The following is a 20481-nucleotide window of genomic DNA, read 5'->3' as shown; positions in this document are numbered from 1 at the left end:
TGTGCACACTCTTCACGGCAGGCTAGAGCCCAGTCGACGAGCCCTGAAGGAATCTACAGCATCGGCCACACCAGCTCTCCTACCCGGCATGAATCCTTGCTGGCTCCATCTTAGCTGATAGTACATTCAAAACCTAATTGTTATCTCAGCAGAGTAACTCCATTATTCATCCTGACACCATCCCCCGTTAGCTGTTTGTTGCAGTGATGTTATATTAATGAGCCCTGCAAATAAATGAACGGGAGATCAGAGGGCTGACTTGTTTCTCAGGAAAGCTGGCTGACTTATTTATTTATTTGTTGGGAACTTTGCAGTGAGTCGCTCTGGCCCTGGGCAGGTGGCTCCCGGCTTTTCCTGCCGAGATTCGGTGCAGTCTTATGGATAAATACTTGTAAGTGTCCAGCTTTCCAAAGAGTTTCACAAATCCATTTGCATCTGAGAGAATCCAGGAAAAAAATCTACTTTAAAATATTTGGTATACACACTACTATATATAAAATAGATAACTAATAAGGACCTACTGCATACTGCATAGCACAGGGAACTCTACTCAATAATCTGTAATGGCCTATATGGGAAAAGAATCCAAAAAAAAGAGTGGATAGGGCTTCCCTGGTGGCGCAGTGGTTGAGAGCCCGCCTGCCGATGCAGGGGACACGGGTTCGAGCCCTGGTCTGGGAAGATCCCACGTGCTGCAGAGCGGCTGGGCCCGTGAGCCATGGCTGCTGAGTCTGCGCATCCGGAGCCTGTGCTCCGCAACGGGAGAGGCCACAACAGTGAGAGGCCCACGTACCGCAAAAAAAAAAAAAAAAGAGTGGATATATGTATTGCTGTACACCTGAAATTAATACAGTGCTGTAAATCAACTCTACCCCAGTAAAAATTAAAAAAAAAAATTTGGGCAAACGGAGAGCAGGAGGAAGCAAGAGCAATGGATCATCTCAAACTACCATCACATCAACAATTATTTATGCTTGGTTTTGGAGGGCAGTGTTGGCGGTTTTCTACAATTGGTTTTCTTTCCCGGTTACATGTAATTAAGAGAATGTTAAACAGAATCAATATTCCCTAAACATGGACAAGTGAGGTGTGGGGGAAGTTACTGAAGTTAACAAATTTATACAGTAAAAGCTACAAGGTGGTCCTGGGTCCCAGTACTGCTAGGACCTGGCAACAGTGTGTTCTTACTGCACATTGTGTTAGGGGATATCAGAAACACACAGGAGCGTTTCTTGGTAGCCAAAGGGTGTAGGTTCCTGGTCACTCCCCGAGGACCCCTACACTGGGGATTCGTCCCTTGCATCCCAAGCCTGCTTTGCCTTTACTTCACCCTGATCTCCGTTCTTACCTGCAGGCATGAACCACCTGGGCCTCATCCTCTGGGCTCTCCCATCAGGCTGAGATGCTTGTGAGAGTAACTTTCACTGTAACCATCGCCCCATTGATAGACACACCCAGAAACCAACCAACCGAGTCTGATAGCTTTAAGAAACACATGTAATTAAAGTAACACATCCCCTGGACAGGCAAGAAGTGATTGCCCTAAGCTTAAAAGTGCCCCCAAATGCTCTTCCATTTTTCTCCCCCACTCATAGGAATAAGTGTGGACATCTTGCCTGGCATCTCACAGGCTTTCCAAAACTCTGCACGTCCTCTCCTCTACTGGGGGTTGAACAGGTGACAAGTGCGCAGACACCCGGGATGACAGCTGGAATGGGAGCAGTCTGGGATGCCTCCCACAGGGGACAGTGTCATTATTACACCAAGGGCTGGCTGAGAAGGAGCAGACGGTGAGTCCTGAGGGGGTCCTAACCTGAAGTTGATGCAAACTGGGAAATTCAATCGGCTGTAAGACTTGTCCTACATGGAGCTGCCATAAGAGATGGGTCTCTAGGGGAGGACTTGGTTGCTATGGAGACAGTTGGGTTAGGAGGGGTTAAGGTAGAACACAGCTGTTCATCCAACTGAGCTTGAGCTCACTCCTTTTCCTGAAGTAGAATTCCTTTGAGGTCATCTCATTGATTTCCCTGCCCCTGGGCAGGACAGCACCATTCCAGTCCCTACTGGTTTCCAGCACTGGACATTCTGCTGCTCCCAGTAGCTGTCATGGGCCATCAGAGAATCCTTCTCTTCTCCCTCAGGAAAGATCTTTGTAGTCAATGGCTTCTGTTTGCACGTGGGCATGCACTGAGGGGGCTACACATTTTGCAGGTAAGGAAGGGTCAGAGACAAGAGGGAGGTATGTATAAAAGGGCACAGAGCTCATAGAACTCCCTGCCCCCGGGCAGGACAGCACCATTCCAGAAAAATAAGATCTATGCCAACATCAAGGCATTAGCCAAGAAAGCTGAGGTAAAGAAAATGAGTTGATTCTTCTTAAAAGTTACTTTTAACAAATTATACATTTTTGGTAACAAATGCCATAGAAATGAGGTTGTGTTCTTCTCAGCGCATCCTACGGAGAGGTGCCTGAGGTTGATTCTTCCCATAACTGTTGGTTAACTTTGATCACTTGGTTAAGGAACCTTAACCCTTTAACCACTGTCTGCCAGGTTTCTTCACTGTAAAGGGTATACGAAAGTGTACTGAACTATTTTTCTTGTTGTAATTAATACATATCTTGTGGGGAGATAGCTTGAAGCTATATAAATATCCTATTTCTCATCATACTTTCACTTGCTAATTTTAGCATTCATTGGCCATTCTTGCCTGAAACAATTATTACTGTGAATTTTGCCAAATGGTGATTTTCTATTTCCCTAAGTCCTTCTACACTTATGAGTTGGGGTTCTAGTATAAAGAGGAGCTTCCTCTCTCCCACATTAATTATTAATTTATTATATCAATAAGGACCATAAATTCTTATATTATTCTCTTGAGTATAGTCCATTAGTATTATAATTTATTTTCTTGCTTACATTGCCCCAGATTTGGCCACTAGGGCCAAATCAAGCTGGCTCCTGTGTCCTTTGGACATGCACCCTACAGTTTTTTTAGTGTTCCTTGACAAAACTATATAACCTGAATTTAATCATGAGGAAGCATCAGACAAATCCCAGCTGAGGGACGTTCTACAAAGTAATGGTCCCATGCTCTTCCACAGTATCAAGGTCATGAAAGAAAAAGACTGAGGATTATAGCACTGAGCAGCCATGACAATGGAATGCCACATGTGATCCTGGATTGGAGCCTGGACCAGAAAAAGGACATCAGCGGGACGACTGGCAAATGTGAATAAGACATGTATATTAGATGGCTTTATTCTATCACTGTTAATTTCCTGATTTTGATAATTGTACTGTGGTTATGTAAGATGTTAATTTTGGAGAATCTGGGTGAAGGGTATATGGAAGTTCTTTGTACTATTTTTGTACCTTTTTATAAGTCTGAAATTATTTCAAACATGAAATCAAGTTAAAAAAGTGAAAAATGACTTTTATAAGGAGAGGAGAATAGATTGGGGGTGGGAGGTGCAGGATGAAAGTGAATAAAACATTCCAGCCCTGCCTCCTCCAGCTCACATGTGCTGTCCACAATGCTGTCCCCCGAGTATCTGGACACACGGTGTGGGTCTGTCTCTCTCCCAAGATACTCCTTCTTTCTCCACAGCCTCTACTTGAAAAACACCAAGAGGAGACCCAACTGCTCAGGGCCTCCAACTCCTGCTGCTATGTTCCCTGGGAAAATCAATTACAGCCTAATTACCTCAGGGGGTTAATTAGCATCGTGTCGCCTGGGTGTCCTCTGCGAACAGAGCAGCCTGTCAGTCCTCGGTCAGTGAGCAGGGGTGGCGGAGGCAGAGGTTTCTCAGGGAGAAGCCTGCCTTCTGGCTGGGCTGGGGCCCCTGCCAGTCAGAGAGGAGACAGGGCTGGGGCAGCAGCCGGTTGTTGGAAGTGAGAGGGGCTGATGGGAGCAAGTCCTTGCCTAAGCTCCCCTGTACCAGAGCTGCAGAGGCAGAGAGACGTACAACTGCAGCAGCAAGAAGAATTATAGAACAGAGCAAGTTCTCAAGGCAGCCATTGCTGGAAATCACTAGAATCAGGGAGAAGGCATGGAGCCCTGAGCTGCTCAGGGAGCTAGCTGTCTGAGGGCAGAGGTTGGGGCACCTCCAGCAGTCCCAGAAAACACTTTCCCGGTGAGATAAAGACACAGGACAGTCAGTAGGCACCACCACTGGCGAGGGCCAAAAGGAAAATGGGATTGAAGAAGCTCAGTCTTTGAGAGGCAGTGTCTGCACCCTCATAATATCTTCCTACCAGAATGAATGAGGACCTGGATGGCAGGAGATGCTCTTCTATAGCACTGCGCTATTCCTGGGATACACCGCCATGTGGATGGATGGCATCTGTCTGGTCCATATCCGCTAGGAAGGTTGGATGTAAAGGAAGGGGAAGCGCACTTCTTGTTTTATATTACTTGGACAGATCGTAGAGACTCTTAAAATGTTTTTATAATTAAATATATCTGAGTTGAAACACTGGCCCTGCCACTTAACAGCTGTGTGAACTTGGACGACTCCATTTTTCAGAGCCTTGTTCTCTTTATCTGTAAAATGGAGGTGAGAATACTTACTTCTCTTGGTCATTGTAAGGATTAAATGAGACAGTGCCAAGCACACCAAACAAATATTTGCTCCCTCTTCAAATAACTCACCTGTAGGTTAACAACACTCGTTTGATCTTGAGGCTTTTTTTTTTTTTAACTGATCTGAAGCTTGAAAATGATAATAGGGATGCTCCAGAAGTTTCCCAATACTCTGCGACATAGATGAGAGCCAGACTTGGCTTTCTTTGGCCAGTAAGGAAAATGAGGCAGGGAAAGGGACAGTGCATCTGCTCAGGGAAGAGGTAAGAAAGGAGCAGCCCCTTCTGCTTTTTAAAAAAAATTTTTTGGCCAAACGGCACAGCTTGTGGGATCTTGGTTCCCTGACCAGGGATCGAACCCAGTCCACAGCAATGAAAGCCCGAGTCTTAACCACTGAACCACCAGGGAATTACCTCCTCCTACTTTCTTAAATGTGCAAATCACAGTGGTTCTTGCCCTGGCCAATATTCCTAGTCACCATAAGGAACATGCAATTAGTTTCAAAGCACAAGGACCGTCGGTGAACAGGCAGCAGCAGAGAGTGATGAGCACATATTGCAACCGAAGTTAAATACAACTATTCCTCTTCCCGGCCATTCAAACCCCAAGCAGCTGCATGTTCATTCACATTACCTATTCATTTTCCTTTGCAATTGACTATTCAGGAGACATCATTTTTTTTTTCCAGGGTAACTAATTACCTATTTCTTTCCATTAAAATGCACAAACAAATTGGGACAGAGAGTAAACCCAGGGAAATGGCACGGTGGCTAATGCAGTGCCTGCCTTCACTTTCTTCCTCCGTTTTCAGCTTTGCAACTCTGAGCTAACTGCAGCTCCTGAAAGCGCATTTCTGCTGAGAAAAGCTAAACCTGTTTTCTGAAACGTTCACCGCCCATGCAACCGATTTCTCGTCCCCACCTGGCTCAGCCAGCCTGGCAGGGAGGCTGCGCTGACTGTGCCTCCTCAGTGCCCACCGACGGGCACGCAAATTCGTGCACGGGCGTGAGGACACACTTCCATACGCTTGGCATTTACACCTGGACACAGGCCATCGAGACACCCGTGAGAAGCTTTACACACCCTCACATTAAACTCACTCTACGCTAAGAATTCTTCCATAAAGGCTCAACTCCCACTGCCCTGGGGTCAGCTCCCGGCCATCCCATCCCACTCTGGGAAACTGGGAGACTCACCTCGGTGATTTGGGGGTTGGAGCACTTAACATTGTGGCTGGACCAGTCAAGCCAGGGGCTGGAGGGGCTGCTACAGTGCTGCTGGAGGGTGCACCTGCGCTCACCGCTGCACCAGCCACACTCGAACTTCCGGTCGGCCTTGAGGCAGAGGCCACAGCTCTCCCGCTGGGCTGCGCACTTGTAGAGGTGGACTGCAAAGAGGGGGGGGGCAGTCACAGATGGGGTTGGAGAGGACGCCTCACAATTTACCCCCTTCTTGCAGGCGTGATAGAAACCGCCCCCATCCATGGATAACACCCATGATCATCATTATCCTTGCAAGAGTAATTGATGGGGAATTAATAATAAATTGAGCCTCTTAGCAGTCGTTTAAAGGCACTACAAGAAAATATTATTTAAGAGTTCTGGCTCTAGATTAAATTGGATCAGGGCTTTAATTGTGGCTTCACCACCTCCTAGCAATGTGACAAAGAATTTAACTTCTTTGAACGTTCAGTACCTACTCTATAACATGGTGATAATCATTGTTTTTTGTGAGGTTTGAATGAGATGTTGTATGTTCAGTGCTTAGCACAGTGCCTGTAACATAGCTGATGTTCTGTACACGCTTATTATCTTTTCTTTGAACTCAAACTACATTCTTACGCTGCTGCTTCTCTTTCTGCCACATACGGCCCTCGCTGAAAGAGGTAAGGACTTATTTCCCCATTTCAGGCAAAAAAGAAGCTCAAAGAGAGATGTAATGACTCTTGGAGTTTACTAAGGTTAGTGCCCCAAGCTGGGATTCTGCAGATCCAACTCGCTGTGCTGCTAGCACGCAGGTCCTGAGAGGAGAGAGGCACACAGGGGACTGGGTGGGTCTGGGAGAGGCGTCAGCTGGGGCTTCAAGAAAGGCCACATGCCTGGCAGAGTGGAGGCGGAGCTGATAAGGAAAGATGGTTGACACCATCCTGTTCATGGCCCTGTGGATGGAGCAGATATCCCCAGAGAGGGCAAACTGGCTACTTAACAGGTCACTTTTGGAGTCTGAAAATGCTTTTGCTTTTGTCTCCTACCCACTTAGAAGCCCTAGACAGGCCAGTCGACGGAACTGTTTTGTGAGCCCGAGGCTTGGTAGTTGTCTGCTGGAGTTTTGAATTCAGAGTCCCAAGTAGGATTCTTCAGAAGCAGAATACTTAGAAAGTCATTTTTCAACTCTTCTGGTCAAGCAGACGTAAGCTCTCAGGCCTGGGTGGCATGCCTCTGGAGATCAGGTACATGCCCCAGGGTAGAGGTATTTTTTTCTTCTTCCATGCGTCCCCATTCTACTCTGCTCTGCCAAGCATTCCTCAGTCTCAGCTGCAGGGGCTATACTGAAACATCCTCATGCCTATGGCTTCTTACGGTAGAGGGCAGGAAATGGGAATCTTAAAATGAACCAATCCACATTATGCATTTATTAATATGCAAATGGTCCACACCTAATTTCTCATTTGATCCTCATGGTGACCCTGAGAGGTGGGCATCCTTTCCCCCATTTCCCAGATAATGAACTTGGGACATTGAGAGGAGCAGTAATTAGTCTGAGTTCACATAGCTATTGGTGAAAGAGCCAGGATTTGCATCCCAGTGTGTTGGACTCTAGAATCCGCGTCCTTAAGCACTGTGACCTCCTCCACCCAACACAGTGCATAATCTCCAGGAACAGCTGGGCTCTGGGTGGGAGGTGAATGTGAGATCTCCACGGCCTGTGCATTCAAGGAGCTGCTTAAAAGTTGTCAGGCACCACAAGGGACGGTTCCGATGCCACAGCTTGGATGTGGCTGTTTTTTCTCTAAGCTCCAGGTGCAAAGGCAACTTCTGGGAACTAAGCCCAGATCCTCAGCAGGGGAAATGTCTATCTCTTAGCACTGAGAAAATTTGGCCTGGGTATGAGGGGAAATAGAAAAAAATCTCCCAGCCTAAGTAGCACCGATTTTCATGGTAGCGTCCGGGACAGGGACCGTAGCATCTGGAAGAGATGCTGAAGCACTTTTCAGGTCCTCCTGTGGCTTCAGTCCCTCTTTCTGTGCCCATGGGGTGACCCTCGGGCTGAAGGACAGGCTTGTGACGACCCTAGCTACTTGAAATGTGGTGGAATGTGGCTCATGGTGGGGGGCGGTGACAGGGTTCTAGGGGAGGAGGTTTCACATCCCACAGTAGCCGGAGTCACTGGGAGGAAGGACAGTGATGTGGTTAAGCATGTGAGCTCCAGAATTAGGCTGGGTTTTTTTTTTTGTTGTTTTTTTTTTAAAGAAGATGTTGGGGGTAGGAGTTTATTAATTAATTTATTAAATTTATTATTTATTTGGCTGTGTTGGGTCTTCGTTTCTGTGCGAGGGCTTTTCTAGTTGCGGCGAGCGGGGGCCACTCTTCATCGCGGTGCGCGGGCCTCTCACTGTCGCGGCCTCTCTTGTTGTGGAGCACAGGCTCCAGACGCGCAGGCTCAGCGGCCATGGCCCACGGGCCCAGCCTCTCCGTGGCATGTGGGATCCTCCTGGACCAGGGCTCGAACCCATGTCCCCTGCATTGGCAGGCGGACTCTCAACCACTGCCCTACCAGGGAAGCCCCCAGAATTAGACTGTTTTGGTTCAAATCCTGCCTTTTACTATTTGACTCTTGGTCCATTTTTTTTTTTCTTTTTTCAACTTCATTGAGATGCAACTGACAAAAAAATTGTACAATATTTGAAGTGTATATTGTGATGATTTGACATACATAAAAAGAGTGAAAAGATTCTTCCCATCTAGTTAATTAACACATCCATCACCCCCATATCTACATCTATATCTATATGTTTGTGTGTGTATATATATGTGTATATATATATATACATATATATGTGTTAAGAACATTTAAGTTCTACTCTCTTAGCAAATTTCAATTATGTAATACAGTGTTACCAACTAGAGCCACCATGTTATACATTAGATCCTCAGACCTTATTCATCTTACAGCTGCAAGTTTGTACCCTGTTACCAACCTCTCCCTATTTCTCCAACCCCCTCAAACACCTGGCACCCACTTTTCTACTCTGTTTCTGTGAGTTGGACATTTTTTTTCAGGTTTCACATATAAGTTATACTACACAGTCTTTGTCTTAAAAACATGGAATGCTTTGTGAGTTTGCAGCATCTTTGTGCAGGGGTCATGCTGACCTCTGCATCATTCCAATTTTAGTGTATATGTTGCCAAAGTGAACAGTCTTGGTCCATCTCTTAACTTCTTTGGGTCTCAGTTTCCTTACCTATAAAATGAGGATAATACTGGTACATACCCTTCAGAGTTGTTGTGATGATTAGGAAAATAATCTCAAATAAACCACTTAGTGAGTGCCTAGCCAGAGTGCTCATCAAACTGGAGTCACTTTGTCATTCTTGAGATCTGGGAGGAATGCTGTACTGCGGGCAGCCTGCTTGCACCCAGGAGGACCTCCACATGGGTGTGTAGGACATGAATGAGGTGGCCTCATGGAACACCCCCTCCTGCAACAGCCCAGCTCCTTCCTGAGCTTTCTTGCAACAGCTGTGCCCTCGAGTCAGCAAGCTGGTCCCTCCCATCCACCTCAGGACCGGGGAGCCGCCTTTCAAACCTTCCTTGTGCAGTGACTGGGGCCAAGGACAGGGGAACCAGAACCTGATTGGAAATAATATCTCCATTTCCAGGGAAACTGGCAGGACATTCCTGCCTGCTGCTCTCCTGGTCAGGTTCCACAGACACTTCAAAGTCTCCGGGAGCCAAAGGAAAACGTGATGAACCGGCAGCCGCCCGGCGGATGCTCTGGTTGTAATAAAAACCGGGTTCCCAACAGGACTTCTTTGATGGCGCCAAATGTTGCTTTAGGATCCTCTGAAGAATTACGCTGACAGAGGGAGTGTATTATTCATGGCACAGCAGCTGGCCGGCTCTGATCCTTCCAGCCCCAGTCTTTCCCAGGGTCACAGAAAGATCAAAACTCTACCTGGAAGTAGCTGCTTACCTTTCAGGTCCTGAGGGTTGTCAATGATGAAATTGCCATTCCACACCACGGCAAAGTCCACGGCCAGGTTGCTGATGTCCATCCCGTCGTACTGATACTGTGGGGAGAGGGGCAGAGGTACACGCTCAGGAGGCTTTCTATCACAGGGGGGCGGGGATGCTGCTGCTATCTCAGGGGACCAGGAAAGAAACCAGGGACTCTGGTTCCCTCTGGGTTGAGAGAGGACCAGAGGGAGAAACAGGAACCCCGTGCGCCGTTCACATTATCCCTATGGTGTCTTCCCCCCGACTGCTAGTCATTAATGCCAACAGGATCCAGCTCAAACCCCTTAGTTGGCATTCAATACCCCCTATAATCCCATCCAAGCTTAGTTCTCCAAACTTCTCTTCCACTTCTCCTCCAGAATCTTTGAAGCACCTGTCTCCAAGCACACCCGCCCAAGCCCCTCTCTGTATGTGTTCAGCTCATGTCTCCTAAGAATTCTTCCCTCCCCCGACAGCCTCCACCCTTTACCACCTTTACTCTCCTAGTGTAGCTCAGACTCACCTTCCCCAGGTGTCTTCTCTGCCATCCCTCCCAGCCCTCCCCATCCTCTCCGTCCCCTGGTGTTTCTGTCTTTAACCAGGCACTTCCCGGGAGCTGCTTTGCATCTTTTCACATGAAAGTCTAGTCTCTTTAGAAAGTCCACATGCCGCTCTGTAAATCCCACAGAGCCCTGAGCACAGCACGTGTGTAACACACAGCAGGGCCTCAGTTGGTTGGCCAGGCCCTGTGGTGGCCCTTTCTTTCTGCACGTGAGCCTTACTTTGGTCAACAGTTCACTAGGGAAGGTGCCCAGAGCTCTTGGGGCACAGATCTGATCAGCTCTGCCATTTAAGGCCCCCAAGCTGTGGCTGGGAGTGGACTTTCTCCCATGCTGATCCCACCGAGGGACTCTCAAGCCCTCAGACACATCAGAAACAGCCCCACTGGTGGCCCAGCCCCTGAGCCTCTGTGGGAATCCCCTCTGTGGGGACTGCCTGGTCACTTAGCTCCCAGGGCCCGTCACTCTGGCCCTTCCTCCCTTTGTTGTGCTCCATTGCTTTCTCATCTCCCACCTTCCCCGGGTGCTTGGCGGCCTTCTACCGATTACAAATTTCATCAAGTGCCCATGACCGGGAATCTGACGGCTCCCTGATAAGAGGCCCAGATTCTCTTTACCTCGCCCGGGCGAATTACCTTCCCTCAGCACCTCTGTCACCTTTGTCACGACGCCCCCATCTCCCAGCTGACCCCCCAGAGCTGGTGGGAGACAGGGAGTTGGCAGATGAAAAGATCTTCTCTGGGCCAGTAGTGTAATTAAACACCTCGTGCTTTCTGTCTGGCATTCGGGATTGGTTTAACCCTTGCTGCTCTTGGAGTTCACGGCTTCCTCCTCCTCCCTTCCCCCCCTCCCCTCGTGCCACTCTACTTCCACTTGCGCTGATCTCTTCCGCAGCTCTCCTCCCACGTGGCGCCCTGCCCTCCAGTGGATTCACTCCCTGAATGTGGACGGGGTTTGGGGTCAAGTTGACTGGCGTTGGCTGAAGTTTCACCAAAGGCCAAGAAGTACTCTTTCAACTCAGAAAGGGCACAAAGCTCTCAGCTTATGCCAGGAGGGTCCTCACAGTCCTCCACCACCTCCGTCACTATCAACCTGCTTTACTCTGTTGAGGAACCCTGGGGCCTGCACACTCCTCTGTCCCTGGAGACATGGGTCAGCCTGTGGACCCGGAGGGTTCTGGAAGGCTGAGGCCCTGGCTCAGGTGTGAGAGAAAGCCCTGCCCTGGTGCTCTTACCGAGCTGTTCTGGCACTGGACGCTGGAGCTGTTGAAGCGCAGGGCGGGGACCCGGTGGACGGCCCCCTGTATGTTGAGGACGCACTCATAGCCTCGCTGGCCGGACTGAGGCTGGGGCAGATTTCGAGCCTTGAGGGTGATTGGTTTTACTTCCCCGACGGGTATCAGGATCTCCTCCGTGGGCACCAGCTGGGGACAGTCCTGGGGAACAAGCAGAGAGCCTCCATCTGGTCTGTCCTGGCTCATACCTCCCTGCTACCCAAGCCCAGGCGGTGGACAGGCCTTCCATGCCAGGCCATACCCTCTTGCATCCAGGCGGGCTGCCCACAAGGATGTACCTCATTTAAGGGGCACATGGAGTCAGCAGGGAATATGAAATCTATCTCTTAGCTCCCGGGCCTCGATATCATCATCCCCATCCCACAAGTTGTCCTGTATCTGGTGTGCGTGTTACAATTTAGGAATTAATTTTCAAGCCCCGGCATGGCAGGTTGTGGATTTTATCTCCTGAGACACAGGATAAAAGATGCTCCCCGCGTCCCTGTCCCCAGCCTGGACCCCCCACCTCTGGGTTTCATCTGTCCCCCAGCTCCGGCTCCCCACCCCTCTTGCACTGTCCCTGCCCAAGGTGATCTGTTATCGGAAGCCTCAGCTTCCCAGCGCCGACTGAGTGGCCTTTCCAGGAGGTGGATCAAGCCCTCCCAGCAACGCTCTAAACACTTGCTCCGGCTTTTTATCTCACTTCATTACCAAGCTTTGCATGAAGACCATATTGCTTTGGAAAACAAAACAGAAAAAATAAAGTCTTGGTGTGGAGGGTTTGTGGGAAGGACCATGAGAGAGGGAGGAAGAGAGGAGGAGAGTGATGTTCCTCAGTTCTTCTTCTAGAGGCTGCTTCTCCACCAGAGGTCAACTGACCACCTCTTGACAGTTCCACCCCCTGCCCATTTTCTCCCTCTCCAGGAAGACATTGCCCAGTGGCCTCTGGAAATGAGAACACACAGCCTCCTCTATGTGCAATCACTTCCTGTGTCCGGGGATCAACTGGGCAACGTCTTGAAGGCACCCCTTTCCCTGTCCCCTTCCCCTCCGTGGTGGTGGTGGTTCTCAGAGGGAGCCTATGGGAAAGTGGGGTGTGTGTGTGTGTGTGTGTGTTGGTATGTTGCTACCCTGCAGAGGGCGCTACTGGCATTTAGTGCTGGGTGTGGGGCAGGATGCTGAACTTCCTCAAGGTGTGGGACAGTCTGGAACAATAAATGGTCCCTCTTCTAATGCCTGAGGCATACCTGGTAAGAAGCCTCTGGTGCCACAGGAATGTGAAACAATGGATTGCCTTAGCTATGGGCTTCTCGCTCAGTGTGGGCTTAGGCAGTGGCCGCAGGAGCAAGCCCTTCCCTTCATGATTTGGCCCCTGCCTCCTTCTTACCCTGTGATTCTTGGGCATCGTGGTCCAGCCATACCACAGAGGAATTTAAGGTTAGTCCTGAGGGACCATCTCCCTCACTTATCAACCTCTGATTCTTTGAAGATGCTTTTCTCTCCACCAGAAACACTCCCCTTCCACCCCCCGAAATCTTCCTCCTGGCCCCTGACTCAGCCCTCTTTAGCTGATTACCTCTTAATTAGCCTTCAAACTCAACCGTGCAGCTCCTTCTTTGTAAAGCCATCCCTGACTCTTTCCCTGCACTGGCCCTCAGGATGGGTTACGGATACTCTCCCCGATCGCATTTAGCCCTCAGAATTGCAGTTTCTTATTGACGTGTCTTCCTTATTGGTCTGTGAGCCTTGAGGATTAGGCTGCATCTTATTTGCCTCCGTACCCCCAGGCTTTATCCGAATTCCTGACATGTAGTCATTGCTTGTGGGAGGGTAAATGGAAAATAAGAAAAAAAAGCAACAGACAAAACGATCTCAAACTATCCATTTGGCTCCAATTTCCTAGATTTTTTAGAGATGAGGTAAAGTCCTGCTTTCTGGACATCTAGAGACTTGAGCAGGAGTTTGATTCCTGAAGCTGGGCTTGGAAATGGTCATTGTTTCTGGAGTCACAGGATTACTAAATTGCAACATCTATATCTATTAAGGAATCCTGAGGATTTATGAAAAGCTGGGTCCAGGAGAAGTTTCCCACAGAAACCTATCTAGGAGGGTCAGGGGGAACCTCACGGGTCACGGTGCCATCTCTCAGTGACTGCATGTGAGGATATCAAGCAGGCAAGTTTTCCACAGGAGACAGGAGCATAAGGCAACCTCAGAACAGATGGGTCCCTGTTTAGAAGTCAGTCACTCAAGCTGCCAACTCATAAACTTGCTCTTTACTGCACTTTTACTTTCAATCCCCACGGACACTCTTGACAGTCTTTCATGTATTTATAGCCAAGAAAAAAAAAATGAACACCACTTTAGGGAAACCCAGGCATCCCATTGAAAAGGAGATACTATTTCCTGTTAGTGGCTAAAAAACTCCCATTGAGTCTAAAAAATTAGAATTTAAATTTAGACTAGAAATAAGACTGAGGTATAATGAGGGTGTGTCTGTGTGTGTGCATGCATGTGTGTGTATACCCGTAAGAGAGAGAGGGAGAGAACAGGTATTCAGAATCAGAACTAGTTGATAGGGATCTGGGGATTGATGGAAAAGTTTTGGCAGGAGCCTGCAGGACAGCGGCGGTGGCGCGGAAGGCAGCCAGGACAGCGTTGCGTGGTGTTTTGGGGTATGCACGTGGTACTCAGGCAGTGGCTTCTGTTCACCGACAGATGACGACAGATGCACCAAGGAGGGGACACAGGTTCGAGCCATGGTCCGGGAAGACGCCACATGCCGCAGAGCAACAAAGCCTGTGTGCCACGGCTGCTGGGCTTGTGCTCTAGAGCCCAAGAGCCACAACTACTGAGCCCGCAGGCCTAGAGCCCATGTTCTGCAACGGGGGGGCGGGGAGGGGGCCGCCGCAGTGAGAGGCCCGCGCACCGCAACGAAGAGTAGCCCCCGCTCGCCGCAACTAGAGAAAGCTCGCACGCAGCAACGAAGACCCAACGCAGCCAAAAATAAATAAATAAAATAAACAAATTTGTTTAAAAAAACTAGTAAGAAAAAAATTGTTAAGGACCTCAAGAACTTTTGTTTACTGTATTAGAAATTAAAACTGAGGCAGTTTAAAAAAGAAAAGAAAAAAAAAGAACTAGTTGATATATTGTAAAGGGTGATCAGTTGTTTTTTCATCTCTAATGAGCTCAGAGAACAAATTCAAATTTCATGAGCGGAGTCTTAAAGATGTACTTTTGGGAGTACAATGTCTTAGGTTAGTAAACAAGATTGTAGAATCCTTTTAACTATGACATAACATATATGTAGGCATGTGTATATACACGAACACACAAATACACACCCCACACACACCCTCATCCTTTGGGCTGTGCCTGGAAGTTGGAGAATCATAAGGAGACTTTATGAGTACTTTTATGAGTTTTTTAAAGAGATTCTACAATTTTAGAAAAAATTCCCCTGGTCAGACTTTCAGACTTTTTGGGACTAAATTGAAGGATGATGATTAGGGGCTTTCCAAACGCCTAAACAGGCTTCCAAGATTGCCCCAGGAGAAAAGAATGCCTTAGGCTTTGCTTGTTTTTTGTCTGTTTCTCTCAGGCCAGATGGAATAGCATCCTTCCTTCCCTTCTCTAGGGCAAAGGAAAGACATGGCTGGTGCCCAGGTACACTCTCTTCTTCCTAGGAAATACAGGGATATACAGACTCTTTGGGTTGTGAGATTGTTCTGGTGAATATCTTGAGGGAGCAGCGAGTCTTAGGTGGAAATGGCAGTGGTGAGGGCTGAAGGCAGGTACAGGAGAGCCGGCAGCCTGAACGTTGCCAAGTTGTTAGAACTTCAATACCTCTGGGGCTTTAGGAAGGTGATGGGTTTCATTAGATACAATAAGGCCACTTCCAAGCTGTTTGCTTCTGTGAGTACACACACATGCATGCACACAGTTCCTGTCCCAAGAACAAGAGAGCAAATAGTCATGGTAGGCTTTTTCTGCAGCATGTGAAGACTGTTGTGAGCATTGTTGGAATCCCCATTGCTTCTGCAGACCCGCCCAGTCTCCTGAATGACCTCTGTAGGTCATCTTACTCCTTCTGCCTCTAGGCTAACTGGCAGCAGGATAGCCCTCCTTGGCAGCAATCTGAGTTTCTATCAAGATGAGCAGATGTCCTGTTGGGGAACATCCCAGGGGAGGGGTGAGCTGTGGAGGAGGAGACACGACCAGAGGGAGGGCAGGACCCTGGCACAGCAGCCCTGTGTACGAACCTTTGGGCCGCATGATCCACCCTGTTTAGCTGTGCTTCTCCAGCTTTCAGCGCTGGGGACCCTTCAGCCCTCAGAAACGACTTCTCCCATGTGGAAATGACATTATCTTCACCAGCTGGACTTCAAAGAGAGAGAACAGCCAGCATCCTGGGAAGCTAATCGGATTTATTTGGTTCTGTCTTTCCTCTGGGACAGGGCGCCAAGAAGATATGTGTATCTACATCTCACTAGGCCTGGTTTAGCCATGGAGGGAGATGAGCTTCTAAAGCTGAAAGCCATACATACTCCTGCACACGCCCACTTGCAAACACCATGTCACAGCTTGATCGGGTCCAGGGAGGCCCAGATTTCTGGGACCTCATCAGAGATCTGCTGTGCTCTGAGTGGGGGAAAGCTTTGGCTCGTTACTTTAAAAGAGCTCAAGAGACGGTGCAATTGAAATTCAGCTTCCTCATCTATAAAATGGGGCCTGTGATACCTGACAACCCTAGACTGCAGGCAAGAGGGACAGGAAGGTCTGTTGTAAGTGGTGATAAACTGGGTCAACCATGTTAACGTTACTACTGCATATTTCTCGCATGTGTACGTGAACACAGCATCGGAGGACTTCAACCTCCTTAGAACCAGCTTGGGAACACTGCACCATGACTTCTGCATTTATGTGAGGATCATAGGAAACTTGTTTAAACTTATCAACTTATTCATCTATAATAGAATCCACTTCATAGAGTAGTTAAAATTAAATGAGATAAAAATGTACATGTATAATGTTGTATATATAATAAGCACTCAATAAATGTTAACTACAAATACTTTTAGTTTGAATTGCATTCACTCTAGCACAGTGGTTCTTGGTTATCGGGACTAAGTGTGGGATTGGTCCATCAGCCCTCTGGAAAGAAGTAGGCAGATTCATCTCATGTCCTGGTTGCCTTTGTATCTGGAAGTAGCACTACTGACCTGTATTCCATGGGCAATTTCTCCATCTGTGGGGATGGATTTGTGAGGGTCCCTCATGACCAACGGGGCAGGGCTAGGTTGGGGTTAGGCCCACAAGTGTGGCTGCGACCGTGGAAATAGACAAGCAGACCCGCTCTGATTTTCTGGAGAAAGCATCCTGTATTCTACTTTTTTGGATGCCTGAGTTCTCTGTAGCCTTGGGCAAAACCCCCAGTTTGTAGCATCTTGGTGACTACATCTGTCAAATATGAATTATGTGAAACTGCAGGTCTGTTGTGAGAATCAACTGAGATGCCATATGTCAGTGGTTCTCAATCTTCAGCCTAATCTGGGATGAGGCCCAAGAATTTGAATTTCTAACTAGTTCCCAAGTGATGCTGATGCCACTGGTCCCCCCATCCCCCACCCTCCTGTCACAAGTGAGAGAAATGCAAATGTGTGATACATTAATGTTACTATACACATCAATGGAGCTAATCAGTTATACATTGTTTCTAGGAGGAAGAGAGATGTAAAATTTTGATTAAAAGTTGGGGGGCCCTTGGGCTTCCCTGGTGGCGCAGTGGTTGAGAGTCCGCCTGCCGATGCAGGGGACACGGGTTCGTGCCCCGGTCCGGGAAGATCCCACATGCCGCGGAGCGGCTGGGCCCGTGAGCCATGGCCGCTGAGCCTGCGCGTCCGGAGCCTGTGCTCCGCAACGGAGAGGCCACAACAGTGAGAGGCCCGCGTACCACAACAACAACAACAACAAAAAGTTGGGGGGCCATTACTGGAAGTGGAAAAGAGATATTCTAGGAGCCCCAAAGAGGCACCTAAGGGATTTCCAGTCCCCAGAAGAACCTGAGGACATAGGCAGGACTCTTAACTGAGTAAGGGGAACCTCACTCGAGCCGGCCACGTGCACCTTTGCTGTTCCCCACATTTTCAGGAACGGGGTTCCCCCCCAAAGCGGAGCTTTGGACAGGACAGAGCAGGGTCTGGGAGCTGTTTGCTGAGAAAGGACATGGGAGTGGCTGTGGCCCTGGCAACCTCCTCGGAACTTGCGCCCTATTTCCTTTCCTGAGTAAAGTCAGGAGCTCCGGAGCACCCTCACCCACACCCAGTCTCTGGGGTCCTGCTGGCTAGTGCATGTCAGCAGGGTGAGGAGGAGGTGACGGGAGACAAAGGCACCTCTCTCACCTCAAGGAACAGACATTAAGGGAGGAAATGAACAAGGAGATGGGAAGCCTCTGGCTTTTCCCCCCAGGGCTCTTTCGGTATTAATTTAATCCTGACTTGGGATGGCAACAGCTTCTCCCAGGCCCGGTCCTCTGGAATTCTTGAGTCACCCGTGGCTGAGAGGGAGCTGTGTTCCAGTGACTTCTAAAGGGCGAGAAGGAGGCAGCATGATTTCAATTAACCTCTGGGCCTCAGCCCTTCAGCCTCCACACGGGGCAGAGTTACTGGTCTCGCTCGGTCTGACACCTCTCCTGCCCTCACTCCAGCTGCCCGTTGGGTCCTGTCAGTCTTGGCTTCGGGTTTCTCTTTGCCCAGGGGAGCGCGGCAGCCAGATGAAAATGAAGCAGCTGCTCCTTCTTGTCTGGACCTGCACGTCACCCTCTCTCTCTGCATTCTGTGGTCCTCTCGATTTATTTTATTAACAGACTTTGGAGGTTAGAAGTGGCCACTGTGAAGGTCAGTTTCTGAGACTGTTTCCCAAGACCTTTCACTGCCCACCCTTCGTCTCTGCACAGCCCCGCCCTGGCTCCCTTGCCTCCCTAGGCCGTCCTTCTATTGACACCCAAGCTGGGCACACGCCCTCTCCCACCATACCCTTGGCTCATGGGTCCTTTCCTCTGGGTAAGAAGATTGGCCTGAAAGCAGTCTCATCCTCTTGCAGAATCCCAGGGCTGGGATTAATTTCCGGTGTCCACTAAGACCAGGGTGGAGCTTTCTGGTCAGCTACATCAAAGCATACAGACTGGCCAGAGGAAAAGCCTTCCTTGAAAAGTTTTCAGGGCACTAGGTAACTGGTTCCATCCTGCTGAGGCACCTGTGGTTGGGTCTGCCTTAAATACCGCCTGTGGGCACCATCTGTGTGTCTCTTTTTCAAGACAGGCAAACTCCACTTTTTCTGGCTGAATATAACACATATTGTTTCAGGAGCTCAAAGGAATTCATGGTTGTGTGTGTGTGTGTGTGTGTGTGTGTGTCTGGGAAACCTTTCAAGGTCTACTTTCTTCTTAAATTAAAAATTTTTTTTAAATGTAGCTTTACTGAGGTATAATTGACAAATAAAATGATAAGGTATTTAAATTGTACATCATGCTGACCTGTATATCAAGGCTTACTTTCTCGTGTTTATGCATGGAAGCAACCAGTACTTCTACCCAGATTAGGAGACAGAAAAGACTCTATTTCTTGAAATCTTAGACAAGTAGCTCCAAGGAACACTTCCTATCAATAGCATTTGGATAAAGTGGTCATTGGTCCCTCTATGCTTTCATGCATGCATGCTACAGACTTTCACTGAAAAAGCCACTGAGGATTTAAAGATAATATGTAATCCTTGCCTTTAAGGAGCCTGTAGCCTAGTGCAAGAGGGAGACATATAAAGGCCATAGCAGTATTTGCAAATGCTACACTGTCACTTATTTACATTTGCGGATTTTCTAAAAGGCGGAACGAGAGGTGAATGTATATTTATACATCTGTGCATTTGTGGGAATACATAAGGTCTCTATAGTTGTTCAAACTCACCTACTGGTCACTCTGGGGCATGAAAAACATTAGACACTGACCCAGCAGGCTTGGGCCTGCTATGAATTTGTAAGAAAGTCAACTTCAAGGAAATATCACTGGGTGGGATATACATTGGAAAGAGAAGAAATCTGATATGGCACTGTGTTGATGACAAAGGTGGGTCTGGCCTTAGGGATGGCACTTCGACTATATAAGAAAATGGGACTTTTAGCAAGGCCTGGTTCTTTTCACCAGTTGACTGCCTCTCTCATCTGTAAGGCCACCCACACAGTCATATACCAGAGTGAAAGAATCACTGAATTTTAGACTAGGAAGGGAGGTTGGCATGAAAGAGTGGCTGAGAGTGAATGTTCTATTGAACTAGACTATGTCTGTAGCCAAGCAAAGGGCTTAGAGTCAAAGAACAAACACCATCCACTACACTCTTCTGGACCATGGGGCCTGTTCGGTTGGATATATTTCCTCTAAACTTTCAGTCTCAACCCTCAGGTCCCCTCAAGCTTTTGAATGCACATAATCTTAGGAGTCTAGCAAATATGGCACACTTCTCCTTCTCTGGGGTATTTGCTGCCACTTTTTTTAGCTTTATAATACCAGGGCTTTCTAACATCTCTGGGAAGAAGACCAACATGGACCACGGCAAGGAGATGGCCAAGCTGTTGGACGGACCATCTGAAAAAGGAGGACCACTCAGATTCACTGGGGCTGCTGTTGTGCCAGGGTGAGCTATGCTTACCTCTGAAATGTTGATCCGGCCCTCCTGGAAGGAGCAGGTGGTGGGGTCATGAGTACAGAGGTTTCGGTATTTGCACCAATGGCAGCGGAAGGCGCTGTTGACACAAGACAGGCACCTGCAAGGATAGAGACAGTAAGAGGCAAA

At 48.4% G+C, this 20481-nt stretch overlaps 1 protein-coding gene across 1 annotated transcript in view; it reads right to left on the bottom strand.

Annotated features, from left to right (window-relative positions):
- PLXNA2 (plexin A2) overlaps window positions 1-20481 on the bottom strand; it is a 194071-nt gene that overhangs the window by 48402 nt on the left and 125188 nt on the right. The window contains exons 8-11 of the mRNA XM_079726138.1: window positions 20338-20452; window positions 11596-11796; window positions 9779-9875; window positions 5781-5971 (exon numbers count right to left, since the gene is read on the bottom strand). Coding sequence (XP_079582264.1) covers window positions 5781-5971; window positions 9779-9875; window positions 11596-11796; window positions 20338-20452 — 604 coding nt within the window. The remainder of the gene's footprint in view (window positions 1-5780; window positions 5972-9778; window positions 9876-11595; window positions 11797-20337; window positions 20453-20481) is intronic.

The sequence above is a fragment of the Hyperoodon ampullatus genome, assembly GCF_949752795.1.
Source record: "Hyperoodon ampullatus genome assembly, chromosome: 2".
Taxonomy (NCBI): domain Eukaryota; kingdom Metazoa; phylum Chordata; class Mammalia; order Artiodactyla; family Ziphiidae; genus Hyperoodon; species Hyperoodon ampullatus.
The sequence above is the reverse complement of the archived record's forward strand: the minus strand, read 5'-3'. Positions and strand labels throughout refer to the sequence as shown.